This window comes from Notolepis coatsorum, assembly GCF_963971535.1.
Source record: "Notolepis coatsorum genome assembly, chromosome: 19".
In the NCBI taxonomy this organism is placed as follows: domain Eukaryota; kingdom Metazoa; phylum Chordata; class Actinopteri; order Aulopiformes; family Paralepididae; genus Notolepis; species Notolepis coatsorum.
The window spans coordinates 58,827,037-58,840,901 of NC_140183.1; the positions used below are offsets into that span (position 1 = coordinate 58,827,037).

The 13,865-nt window shown below is 44.5% G+C and overlaps 1 protein-coding gene across 1 annotated transcript in view; it reads right to left on the reverse strand.

Moving 5' to 3' along the window:
- The window catches only part of atp8b2 (ATPase phospholipid transporting 8B2), a gene marked incomplete at both ends in the record, with an annotated part of 116,650 nt that overhangs the window by 70,003 nt on the left and 32,782 nt on the right, over window positions 1-13,865 (reverse strand). Inside the window, 5 exon segments of the mRNA XM_084336665.1 lie at window positions 531-646; window positions 12,098-12,286; window positions 12,461-12,620; window positions 13,317-13,351; window positions 13,471-13,558. Of these exon segments, the coding sequence (XP_084192791.1) occupies window positions 531-646; window positions 12,098-12,286; window positions 12,461-12,620; window positions 13,317-13,351; window positions 13,471-13,558 (588 nt within the window).

Genomic DNA, 13,865 nt, shown 5'->3' on the forward strand with positions numbered 1-13,865 from the left:
AGTGAACATTACACCTATCAAACGGTATTTGTGGGTATTTTGTTTTTCCAGTACAAATTACAATGTGATATGCCATCTTTTTTATGTGCTTATCTTGTCATTGGTGCAATTTCATAATTTTTTTTTATTAGAATGTGTATATGATGGATGGATCCATGATGATGATATATCTCCAGGCTCCACTCCACCACGCATTCGGCCCGGTGTGACCTGCACCCGGCAAACATGGCCACCCAAGTGAGGTGGGTGTCGTTCAGCATTGATTCCATGGCTCTGGTCCTCTCCTTACTCTGGTGTTCTAGCCGTTATACTGCCAGAGTGAGGAGCCTGATGCCCATGGAGTACCTCCCTATATTTAAACAACGTATGCCTCCATGTTCCTGTGAGGCAGCTCCATCAAACGTGCCATCTTCAGTTAAAGCCTTCACAGCCTCACACAGACACTAGGTGGCAGCAATGCACCGTGCATATCCGGTGTGTGTACTGTAGTGTGTGTGTGTGTGTACTGTAGTGTGTGTGAGCTTACTCACATTGAGGTGGTCTGAAGTGATATTGGTCAGTTCCTGGTTACAGGGGTGGAGTCTCTCAAACAGTAGAGTGTCAGCTCCTTTACAGTACAGACGGATCCTGCCATCGGGGCTGCGCACTGCACACACACACACACACACACACACACACACACACACACACACACACACACACACACACGCACGCACACACACGCACGCACGCACACACACACACACGCACACACACGCACACACACACAAACAAACACATTTGAGGGATACATTAGCTAACTATTTCCTCCACTTTGACCTTACACTGTGTCCTAATGGATAGAACAAGCAGGAAGCTGTCCAGCTCCACGGTAGAATAGAAGAATAGAAATACTTTATTCATCCCGAGGGATATTCGGCACTACAAATCGCTCACAGTAAACAGTAAACATTTAGGTAGACAAAAAGAAAAAGTCACGAATAAGAATAAAAATAAGCCTAAGAATAAAATATGGTCTGGGATATACATTTCCTATGTTACATTCTAATATAAGATATACTAATATAACATCACCTACATCTAAGATGCAGCCTCAACCTGTGCTTCTCAAAAAAGGAGCGTCACTGTTGGTGTGGTTAATATTGCAAGAGAAAGCAGGACGATGCCCTTCGAGGTTATTCTTTGGGGAGATACAGAGACAGACAGGAGTCATCATCACAACTATCTTGCCGTGGGTGCGGCCGGGTAGCGCAGCGGACTAAGCGTCTGCCTACCACCGCAGAGACAGTGGGATCGAATCCAGCTGCTGCGGTACCTCCGGCTTGGTCGGCCGTCCATACTGACACAATTGGCAGTGTCAGCGGGTGGGTCCTGCTCGTTGTAAAGAGGAAGGGATCTGGGTGAGGTAGTGTGATCCTCCCACGAGTTACACTCACCCAATGAGAGTCCTCGCTGTCAGGTGAAAAGAAGCGGCTGGCTGACTCCACATGTATCGGAGGAGACATGTGATAGGCTTCAACCCTCCCTAGACCAGCAAGTGGGGGGAAAATGTGCGCAACGACCAGGAAGGGGGGGGGGGGGATTGGCATAACGACAAAAAATTGGGATGGGAGAAAAAAAAGACAGAAAAAAGGGGGAGAAAAAAGTAGATACAAATAAAAAAAAACTATTTTGCCGTTGTCGCTAGAAGCTCGTGTGCACTAACAAAATGTCCCTACTAGAACGACCCACTAGAACGACCATGAGTTGTGAGAGAGATTACCTACCTATTACATAGGACAATCATTTGAAAAGTCTTGCAATCATAATAATACAATCAAAGTACAATAATATCTAATTTCAGTGGCGACAGTGGTGTCTTTGAGCAAGACCCTTAACCCCCTAATTGCTCCCGATGAGCAGGCCGGCACCTTGCATGGTTGCCTCTGCCGTCGGTATGTGAATGTGTGAGTGAATGGGTGAATGTGAGGCATAGGTTGTGAAGCGCTTTGGATAAAAGTGTATATAAATGCAGTCCATTTCATCATTTCATCAAAACTAGATGTTTTTGAGGCAGTGTGAACCAAACCTGAGCCAAGAAGATACTGTATACTGACTTCCGGTATGGTGAGCAGGGTGTAAGACGTGTTTTCCCTCTCTCCCTCATGTTTTTTTAAATTCCACGTTTTAAGACTCCAAACCTTCATACAGTAGTTCTTTTTTTATATGCAAGTATCGATACAGCTAACTAAATATTTGTCTTCGCAAAGATGACATCCAAGACTCCAAAACCAAAACGGGGCGATGTTCAGAAAGAAGAGGAGGCGGACGACGCTTTTAGCAAGGCCTGGCTAGCCACCCTGCTTGAAAACCACAAAGAGGCTATGACCACCGAGTTCAGAAAAGCCATTACCACTCTGGAAAATAAACTTGACCAAATGAAATCGGACGTGGCCGACAACGGACAGCGGGTCAAGTCCCTGGAGGAGAATGCGGAATCTGTAAGCGAAAGAATTGCGTCGCTAGAGGCTACATGTGCCGATCTGAGGGCTAGCCATGCTATGCTAAAGGCTAAAGCGGAGGACCTCGAGGCTCGAGGGCGACGTAACAACCTTCAGATCATTGGACTACCAGAACAGATTGAGGGCCCGAGACCAACATCCTTCTTTGCCACCCTTTTATCCCAGGTTTTTGGGGCAGAAACCCTCCCTACCCCTCCAGAATTGGACCGCGCACACAGGTCGCTAGCAGCTAAGCCGAAGCAGGGTGAAAAGCCTAGGCCTGTTATCATCAGGTTCCATAATTATCAAACCAAAGAACGGGTGATCCGGGAGGCCAGAAAGAGAAGGGCAGAGATGCAGTACAACGGTCAACAAATTGCTTTCTACGAGGATTATACCCCGGCTGTGTTGGAACAGCGAGCACCGTACCGCGATGTGATGGCACTACTTTACAAACAGGGGCTGAGGCCTAGTCTTCATTACCCGGCCAAACTGATGATTATGGAGGAGAGCGGTGACAGATTACGCTTCATGTCTGTTGGCGATGCTGAAACGTACCTCAAGGCCAAGCTAGCCTAGCGTGGACGGCTACCTAACGAGTACCTAGGGGTAAGCTAACCTGACGCCAGCAGCAATGAACAATGAATGTAGAATGCGAGACTGAAATTATAGACATCGGTTGGGCTAAACTGGTCAACCGCGTTAGACCTGACACTTATACTTCATGGGGAGATGCTATTGACATTAAGCGGACTTGCTTCTGAAACAGAACTTTATGCTTCCCAAATAGCCGACGCGGATTCTATTTACACTTATTTCTAATTCCCTTTTTTTTATTATTCTTTATTAGCTCTTCTTTTACATGTGTCTCTCTCTCATTCAAATTGTAGACGTTCCCTCTGTTTAGAGGCTGCAAGATAAATAGACTGGACCGGTTTGTACTCAATGCACATATTGGAATGTACAGAGACTGGGCCTGAATTTATTAGACCATTTACCTAGGTCTAACGGACACCTCAGGGCCAGCTGAAACCAACACCAACAGCAATAGACATGATTACGACATATTAAATGTGCGGCTGAAGTTGTAGACTTTGGTTGGATTACAGTGCCCAGTCACAATAGAGTGACCACCTATGCCTCAGAAGGGTAATATTGTTATTTCAATCGGAGTGACTCCTTCAAAAGGAACCCTATGCCACTCAGGTTGCTATAGCCATGACCTTGTGACTAATTGCATGCCGTTTTCTTCTGCTCCCTATTTCGTAATTTTTGTTATTGCCTTTTTAATTTTTTATATATATATATAATTTTCTTTTTTTTCTTAACTTAATTTGCCCTTTCTTTTTTTATGGATTTATATACATATGACTCTCTATGCAGGGTGAGCATACTCAGGGTGCACATGCTCCTCTTACTATCTGAGGGTCTCAATACAAACAAACCGGATAGTATCTATTGGGTAGTGGGGGTTTTGTATAAATTTTTCAGGAAGCACTCAAGGTACTGACTGAACCAACCCAATTTGCACACGCTTCTTCTTACTGTCTGAAGGTACAGGTCTCTAACACTGCCGAATGTAGCTAACCACATTACCTTTCTATACACATTTTAGGTAACTTTTGAGGTCCCTGAATTGTGTAACCCCTGTAACTGTATAGACCTCTTAATTATTATTATTTTACTCTTTAAATATATGTATATTTTTTTAGACAAAAGGAGAAAGGAAAAAAAGAAAAAAAAGAAAAAGAAACTGGCGCCTCTTTTTCAACTCTGTTAAGGTTTTGCAATTTTTATATCCCTAGTTGGCATGGTAGCAGGGGCTAAAGACATTCTCTTCGAGCTGTTATAGGTTGGAAGCGGGCTTTGCCTAGGTCCACTGAATTATAGGTTGACTTAGGCATACTGGAGCGCCTCGGTATACTCGTTCACTCTCAACTTTTTATGGGTCACACTCCTTAGTGGGAGTCATTAGTAGCGCTTTTACGTCCATGCTCTAATGGATGAGCCCCGAGTTGTGTTGCAAATATCTTTCATTTTTATTCTAATTAAAATTTTTGAATTTATTCATCCCTTTATTCTTTTGTTTTTTATTTTTAATTTTTTTGGCTGTTCGAATGTTCTTTTAACACAATTTTAAAGTTTATCCATAACCATATTGGAGACTGTTTGAAATGAACGGGAGAGAGGGGAAAAGACGAGTGAGGATGAAGTCTGCACCGGAAGGAGCGTATCCTGAGAGGTACAAAGGCTGTTACTGTTCCCTTAGGCCAAGGGATGTACCCCCGGGTGAGTATGTTTGTGTATGGTTGTGTGGGTGCATGTGTGTGCGTCAACCCCCCCCCCCATTTTCTTTATCCCCCTCTACCTTTCTCCTCTCTTCCAATGTTTCATCTTTTCAACTCAGGTATGTATATACTTAACAGAACATGGCAGTGACGGGCAGGAACATGGCAGTGACGGGCAGGAACATCCGTTTCGTCTCATGGAATGTCAAAGGGATGAATAACTCTATCAAGGCTAACAAGGTACTTAACCACCTAAGGCATCTCAAGGGTGACCTTTGTTTTTTGCAAGAGACACACATCTGCACCTCAGATATCCCCCGTATTAAGAGAGCATGGATGGGACACATTTTTCATTCTAAATTCTCTGCAAAAGCCAGGGGAGCTGCAATTATTATACATAGAGATGTACCCTTCGAGCCTTCCACCATTTTAACTGACCCTGACGGACGATATGTTATAGTGTCGGGCAGGCTGCAGAAAATTTTTGGCCTCAATATATGCACCAAATTGGGACAATGATAAATTTGTATCCAATTTATTTTCCTCGATACCTAACCTTAATGATCATCACATAATTATCGGAGGAGACTTTAATCAGACGTACTACCATCTCCAAAGCGGCGAACATCCTAAAATTTCACATGGAACAGCTAGGCCTTATAGACCCTTGGAGAACAAAACTTCCTACCGATAAACTTTTCTCCTTCTTCTCCCATGTCCACCACACATATTCGAGGATAGACTTCTTTTTACTAGATGAAAAACTGCTACATAATGTAGTCTCTACTAAGTACCATAGTATAGTCATTTCCGATCATGCCCCGACATCCGAAATTAACTTCCCCCAGGGTAGAACACCCTCTACATTTTGGAGATTCAACTCCCACAGACATCCAGTACTCGTCTAAACCCACCCCTGCTCTATATAAAAAACGACTCCAGAGGAGCTCCCGTAGCTCACCGCATATCTCGGCGCTATTTCTGCGTCGGGGAAAACCGTGCTCGTCACGGATCTGGGGGACACGAGTTCGATTCCCGGACCCGCCGTCATTTCTCAGAATGTCTTCCCCTGCTCTACATCCCATTTCAACCTGTTTCTGTCGGTCATGCTTGACCAGAAAAGCGATAAACGCTAAAAAATAAAGTAAAAAAAAAAAAAAAAAACGACTCCAGCTTCAATCACAATATGATTTGCTTTCAACTAGTAAGATCGAGAGACTACTCCTGCACACCAAGCAACGTTTTTTCGAACAGGGGGACAAGGCAGGAAAATTACTTGCGTACCAAGCACGAGTGGCGAGTGCCTCTAGACTGATTCCCAGGATAAAATCCCAATTAGGTGTCACTACAACAGACCCTACGAAATTTTCTGAAATTTTCTCTGACTATTATTCCAAACTTTACACGTCGGAGTCTTCCCAGCAGGACTGGGATCGCCCAAACCCCCTCAAGTCTCTTAAGTACCCTCAAACGAATAAAGCGGAAGCTGAAGAGTTAGGCACGCCTATAACCATCTCTGAAGTGACTGAGGCAATCAAATCTTTACAAAGTGGTAAATCACCCGGGCCAGATGGCTATACTACAGAATTTTATAAAACGTACTCCGTGTTGGTTGCTCCTTTCCTACTGAGAGTATATAACGACTCCCTTCTAAAGGGCCAAATGCCAACCACGCTATCAGAGGCGTCATTGTCCCTGCTGCTCAAAAAAGGTAAAGACCCTCTCCTTTGTAGCAGTTACAGACCAATCTCCCTCCTTAATGTGGATTGTAAAATATTGGCTAAGGTCATTTCATGCCGTCTTCAGAAGGTGGTCCCATTCCTGATAGACCCGGATCAGACGGGTTTCATCATGGACAGGCAATCCTTCTTTAACACCAGAAGGCTGTTAAATATCCTTTTCACAACCACGATTGGCGCACCAGAAATGGTACTCTCCCTAGATGCTGAGAAAGCGTTTGACAGAGTGGAATGGAGATACCTGTTCCATACACTTGAGAAATTCGGTTTGGGCCCGGGTTTTATTTCATGGATAAAACTCCTATACTCGTCCCCGGTGGCCTCGATTAATGTGAATGGTACCAAGTCGGGCCAGTTTGCGCTTTATCGTGGCACCCGTCAAGGATGCCCGCTTTCTCCCTTGCTCTACGCGCTCGCCGCAGAACCTTTAGCCATATGGCTTCGCAGTGAGGACAGATTTGAGGGGATTGAGAGGTTCGGCCTGGTTCATAAACTCTCATTGTATGCCGATGATCTCCTACTCTATGTCTCCAATCCGTCATCGTCCATCCCTGTTATCCTGGATATTCTAGAACAGCATAGGCAGCTCTCTGGGTACAAACTTAATCTCCAGAAAAGTGAATATGTACCTGTTAATGCATCTGCGGAACGGCTTCCTCAATCGCTTTTCCCCTTTAAAAGGGCCACGGAAGGATTCACATATCTAGGGATTTTTATGGCCAAATAACCGACGGAGCTCTTTCCAAAAAAATTCTGTCCTCTGCTGGATCGCTTTAAGTTAGATCTGACGAGATGGTCCTCTCTCCCCCTCTCACTTCTGGGAAGGGTTAACCTGATAAAGATGGTGGTCTTACCCCGATTTTTATACACTTTTCAGCATATACCAATATTTATTAATAAAGCCTTTTTCACTTCGATTGATCAACTTATAGGTTAATTCCTGTGGGGTAACAAAAGAGCACGTATTAAGAGGACGATCATGTAACTTCCCAAATCAGAAGGGGGTTTGGCCTTGCCTAATCTTCGCTATTACTACTGGGCATGTAATATAAACAAACTCCTTTACTGGAGGACCAGGAGGGAAGTCTCGGATGGAAGTCTCCTCTTCAAAGTACTCACTCTGGTCTGTGGCAACATCCCAACTACCCATTTCAATCCCTATTAAACAGGTGGCTCGGAACCAAATCGTAACGGATACTTTGAAAATCTGGAATCAGTTTAGGAAACAATTTGGCTCCGTCGGGGCTAGCTCCAATCTCTCGCAATCACCTATTACTACCGTCCTGTTCTGATCCTGTATTCAGAAGCTGGGCGAACAAAGGTTTGCTAACCATTAATGACATCTACTCCGGAGGTGTGTTCTCCTCGTTTGCAGAATTATCAAAAAAATGTGGTCTTCCAAACTCCCACCTTTTCCGTTTTTTTCAGATCAGACATTTTGTTCAGAACCAATTCCCACAATTCCCTGGCCGTCCTCCAGACTCTAGGACTGACCCTCTCCTATCGCTCGGCACCGGGCGGAAAGGGCTCGTCTCAATTATATATGATAAAATATTTTGGATGAACCCAACTTGCTTAGACTCCCTAAAAGCCAAATGGGACGAAGATCTGGGATTTATCATTACAGATGAACAATGGGATCATATATTAGACCTTGTACACACCTCCTCTATATGTGCAAGACACAGTTTGCTGCAGTAGGATCCTGCATAGGGTTCATTACACCAATGCGAGGTTAGCAAAGATATACCCGGATAGAACGGATGCGTGTAATATATGTAAACAATCTCCAGCCGATTATATGCACATGTTTTTGACATGCCCCAAACTCACAGAGTTTTGGACTGCAATATTTGATACACTGAGTAGGGTCCTGGGTGTGACGTTAGACCCTGATCCACTCACTGCCTTTTTCGGTATCCCGAATACCCCTTCTATCGCATCTAGGGCTGCAAAACGAGTTGTGGCGTTCACTACCCTCCTCGCTAGGAGACTTATTCTCTTTAAGTGGACACACCCTTCCCCACCCACTCACAACAGATGGATACATGAGATACTACATTGCATTAGGCTTGAGCGAGTCAGATTCTCCCTAAAGGGCTCCCTTGAAACATTCCATGTGACCTGGCAACCATTTCTGCAACACATCGATACCCTGACTATCAATGAAGAGACTTAGAAAGGATAGAGCTTTACACCTCTGACTGTACTTCCATATCTTTTATTATTATTTTATTCCTATTTTCTAATGCCCCCCCCCCCCCCCCTCCCCCCCTTCCCTGTCCTGGTATGTATGGGTGTGAATGAGGCCCCGGGGGGGTGGGTGGGTAACTGGGAGAGGGAGAGGGGAACGAGGGACACAGCTGCAGAAGATCAAACTATTCAAGAATTACCACAACACTATAAAGGCGCTCCCATAGTCCAGCAGACTGTACACAGAGCAGACTCCGCGGATGTCCGCGCGGACTCTTGAGCTTTGATCTCAGCGGACAGCAGACCCACAGGTGCGACGCTCCTATTTTCTGACGCGCGGACATCCGCGCCGCTGACTTGGTGTCACACAAAACGCTGCTCGGCGTTTTGGTTGACATTGAACTGCATTAAATGTGACACTGCGCGAGCGATTGGTGGCGCGAGGAGAGAGATGAGCCTGTGAAGCTCTCTCTCTCGCTCTCTCTCTCTCTCTCTCTCTCTGGTGGCGCGAGGAGAGAGATGAGCCCGTGAAGCTCTCTCTCTCTCTCTCTCTCTCTCTACATCTCTCTCTCTCTCTCTCTCTACCTCTCTCTCTCTCTACATGTCTCTCTCTCTACATGTCTCTCTCTCTCTCTCCCCCGCTGATAATGTTCCCTCTGATCTGCCAGACAGAATTGTGGGAAATGTAGTAAAACTGGTGCGAGAAATGTAGGAAATAGACCGCGGACATCCGCTGAGATCTGCTCGACTATGAAAGCTCAAAGAGCCGCGCGGACATCCGCGGAGTCTGCTCTGTGTACAGTCTGCTCGACTATGGGAGCGCCTTAAGTAGGGGTGGGGGAAAGAGTGAAATAATATCATTGATGACTTTCTTCCACAGCCACATCCGTGCTAGAGATTTTTTTTTTTTTTTTTTTTTTAGTTTTTTCTTTATCTCTTTTTATCTAAATACTTGTGCACAATGCAGATGGGTCTGATTGATATTGTTGTTGTTTTTTGTTTTTCTTTCCCAGCAGCATCTATGCTATGTGTTTGTATGTTTTGCAGATGTGTTTGTCAACAACCTCGGTGTGGGGGGGATGGGATGGGAATGAGGGAGGGGAAGGGGAAATGAGAGGGAAAAAATGAAAAAAGATGGAAAATGTACAATATCTACAACTGTAAATGTTCAATATGTTTTCCTGTAATAAAGGAAAAAAAACTAAAAAAAACTGTATACTTTGTATAGTAAATATAAACTATGTAGGAGCCATTCCTGAGTTATTTAATCTTTGAGTTTTTATCATGAAATTATTTGAACTATGAAGTATGAAAATGCAGAGTCTATGAATTATGAAATATGAAAATGAAAACCGGGACCGGGACTGGGAAAGCAACGTTTTTCGACCGTACCACAACGCACGCAACGCACCGCATTATGATATGATTATGAGTTTTGTTTGTTATGCAGATCCGAAATAAATGATTGATTCATTGTATACTGCCAAACGGATGGATTAAACTCTTTATTATTATTCCCGGAGTGGAAGTGGCAAGTAAGAAATCTGAAATTGTTTGTAAATTGCCACTATAAACTATGTAACCTAATTGCAGGCCCCCCGACGTCAACATTTCCCTTCTAAAACATGTGCAGCTTTAATACTTTGATGCCTTACCTATAACCGCTGTAATGCCTGTAATTCCAGCAACAGATACCTGCACACAGTGTATCACATATCATAGCCTGTCTCTCACCGACTATCACGTAACACTGATGTATGAATTAGTGCTTGAGGCTTTTACTCCAGACCGGTGCCTCATGCATGCTGCTCGCAAAAAGTTGACAAGTGTGATTAACAGTCAGATATTTCTGGGCGGTTTTCCAGTACCCAGCAACGGCACAAATCATACGAACACAGCATCAACTCCCTCTCCACTGCGGAACAGAATGCAAACACGACTGATAGCCCATTCCCTGTCAATCTGGACGAGGGGAACCATGGTAAATCACTGCAATAAGTTACTGCAATACAAACAAGAAAAAAACTATATCTGACACATATTATGCCGCTGGACTTCTTTACAAGCCTTTTTTGTAGTCAAGACCGCCCAAACACTACACAACAAGGCTAGCAATTCCTAAACAGTCAAGATAGTGTGAGATAAGCATTCTGCAGCTAATGTGTGTGTATGTGTATGTGTGTGTGTGTGTGTGTGTATGTGTACAGTCAGTGTATGTGTATGTGTATGTATATGTGTGTATATATGTGTATGTATATGTATGTATGTGTATTGTATGTATTATGTGTATATATGTGTATGTATATATATGTGTATATATGTGTATATATTATGTGTATGTATATGTGTATATATGTGTATGTATGTATGTATATGTGTATATTTGTGTATGTATGTGTATGTGTATATATGTGTATGTATGTACGTGTATATATGTGTATTAGGGGTGTAACGGTACACAGAAGCCACGGTTCGGTACGTACCTCGGTATTGGGGTCACGGTTCGGTACGAGTTCGGTACAACAGAAAAAAAATATTTATAATTATTATTATTAATATCATTTTTTTTAAATATATATTATATTTATGATAATTATGATAATTAGTATTATTAAATAGAATACTTTTCTATAGGCTTGCCGTGGTAGTCAGTGATACTGGTGTCATTCTGTGTTCAGGCATCCACTTGCCTACTGCCCCTTTAACAATTTATCCTTGATAAGTTTCCGTTTCACTTCTTGAGAGAATTTAACTTCACGACGAGACTGAATACTAGAGAACAGATGACATATTACAACAATGGCAGAGGATTATTTGGATTTAAACACAGTAACAGACAGTTCAACTGGAGAGGAGCTCAGATGATCTGTCCGGAAAAGTATGTTTATTTTTTTTATTTGATGAGCTGTGCCTGTGAGTCCGGCGGGGGAGAATGTTGATGTGTTTGTTGGCGCGCGCGCGTGTGTGTCGGCAACGCGTGTGTGTGTCTTTCCATTGGTTTCATTTGGTTAACGTTATTGGGCGAACAAGAAAATGAAAGAAAACTGTAAAATTGACCCTGCAGCTGTTCCAATGTATGTGCCTTTCTCCTCCGTGCACTTTCGCCGCTCTGAAGTCTGACTCGGTGTGCCCGGCCACACGCGCTGTTCTCGCACGGACCTCGCGAGTGCCTGCATGTGCGACTCGCGTGTGTGCGCTGTGGGGCGTATTCGTCGTATGGCTGCGCGTACCGCACCGTGACGGCCGTACCGTAAATTCGCAGGACGAATACACGTACCGTTACACCCCTAATGTGTATGTATGTGTACAGTATGTGTATGTTTATGTATGTGTATGTGTATATATGTGTATGTACAGTATGTGTATGTATGTGTATGTATGTGTATGTATACTGTACCTATGACAGACATCCTCTTGCGTATGTTGTTGAAGTCCAGTATGGCCAGCAGAATGTAGGTGACAGGCTTTCCCAGCTCTGTGATGGTGACGGTCCCTGGCGTCCGGGAGCGGAACACAAACCCGAAGTTGCGAGCGGCCGTCACCAGTGCCCCCTCGTCTGGAGACTGGGCCTTGTACACCAGCTCTCCTGCACACAGCAGAGGAGGTGGAAACACTGTTTACTTTAGACATAGCTAAACCTAAGTTTAATTGATTGTACAAATGTCCATTCATTGACATTTTCCTTCATTGACTTCCACCCCTCCTCCTCCTCCTCCTCCTCCTCTTCCTCCCGCTCCCTCCTCATCCTCCTCCTCCTCACCTTCGCTCTTCTCCTCACTCATGACGGTGTGACAGAGCGACAGCACGCGGAAGAACTCGTGGGTCGGAATGTCTCCCACCTTCACCGACTCTAACAGCGTGTCGTCGTAGAAACAGAAGACCGGGTCCGCCAGGGGGTTAAAGGTTGTGAAGTCCAGTCTCTGCAGACAGAGAGAGAGAGAGGGAGAGAGAGAGAGAGAGAGAGAGAGAGAGAGAGAGAGAGTGTGAGTTGTGTGAGTTGTGTGACAAACTGTGGATGTTTCATGGGACTCTTTGGTCTGTTCAATGATGATTCATGATGGAGTCTTTGTGGAAGGTCGTCTGAACCCGTCTGTTGGGAGGCCCTGTCAGACTCACACCGGTGTTGGGGAGGTGAATGCAGATGGTCTGAATCTACAGTATGTGAAAAGCTATAAGTTAGCTTGACTCTACCAATGGTGGCTATCATCACCCCTTAGCATGGCAGCGGAGATACACATACATCTGTCTCAAGACCAGTCCTGCATGTATCAACAAATGCGCATGTTGTTGTGAATTTATGTGTGCCATTATTACTACCAAATTTAATAATAATAAATAATAAATAAATAATAAATAATTGTGGAATATTCCTATAATGAGGCTGTATGTGTATGAACCAAGCATCTCACTGTAATGTAACCGTACTTTATACGTGACAAATAAACTACTACTACTTCTACTACTACTATCAGGCACTGAAAAACTAACCCCAGGTCACATCAGCCGAGGCAAACAACCACAAACCCCTCAAAACTCCCTTTGACCCAGGCTGGGCAGTACGTTGCTTTTGAGTGTGTATGCCCGTGTGTCCGTGTGTAAGGATTTGGCGTTCTTACCTTCGGCTGGGGTCCCAGTGGGTCGGTCGCTTCCCCTGAGAATCAAGAGACGGACACTTACAGTCAGAGTGGATTGGTTTGTATATCGTAGGAGTGTGTACAACATGCGTGCGATCATAGGACTCTATATACGAGCCTCTCTATGCATAGATACCATAAGTCTGCCCGTTGATGGAACACTTGTTGAAGCTCATGATGTTTTGAGTGAGAGTCCCAGTCTTGTCGCTGAAGATGTACTCCACCTAGAGGGAGACGTGTCAATGTGTTGGTATCATGGGGGACTATCGCAGGCAATGATAAGAACCTCACTGCACCGACAGACAGACAGACACACGCACGCACGCACGCACGCACGCACGCACGCACGCACACACACACACACACACACACACACACACACACACACACACACACACACACACACACACACACACACACACACACACACACACACACACACACACACACACACACACACACACACACACACACACACACACACACACACACACACACACACACACACACACACACGCACACACACACACA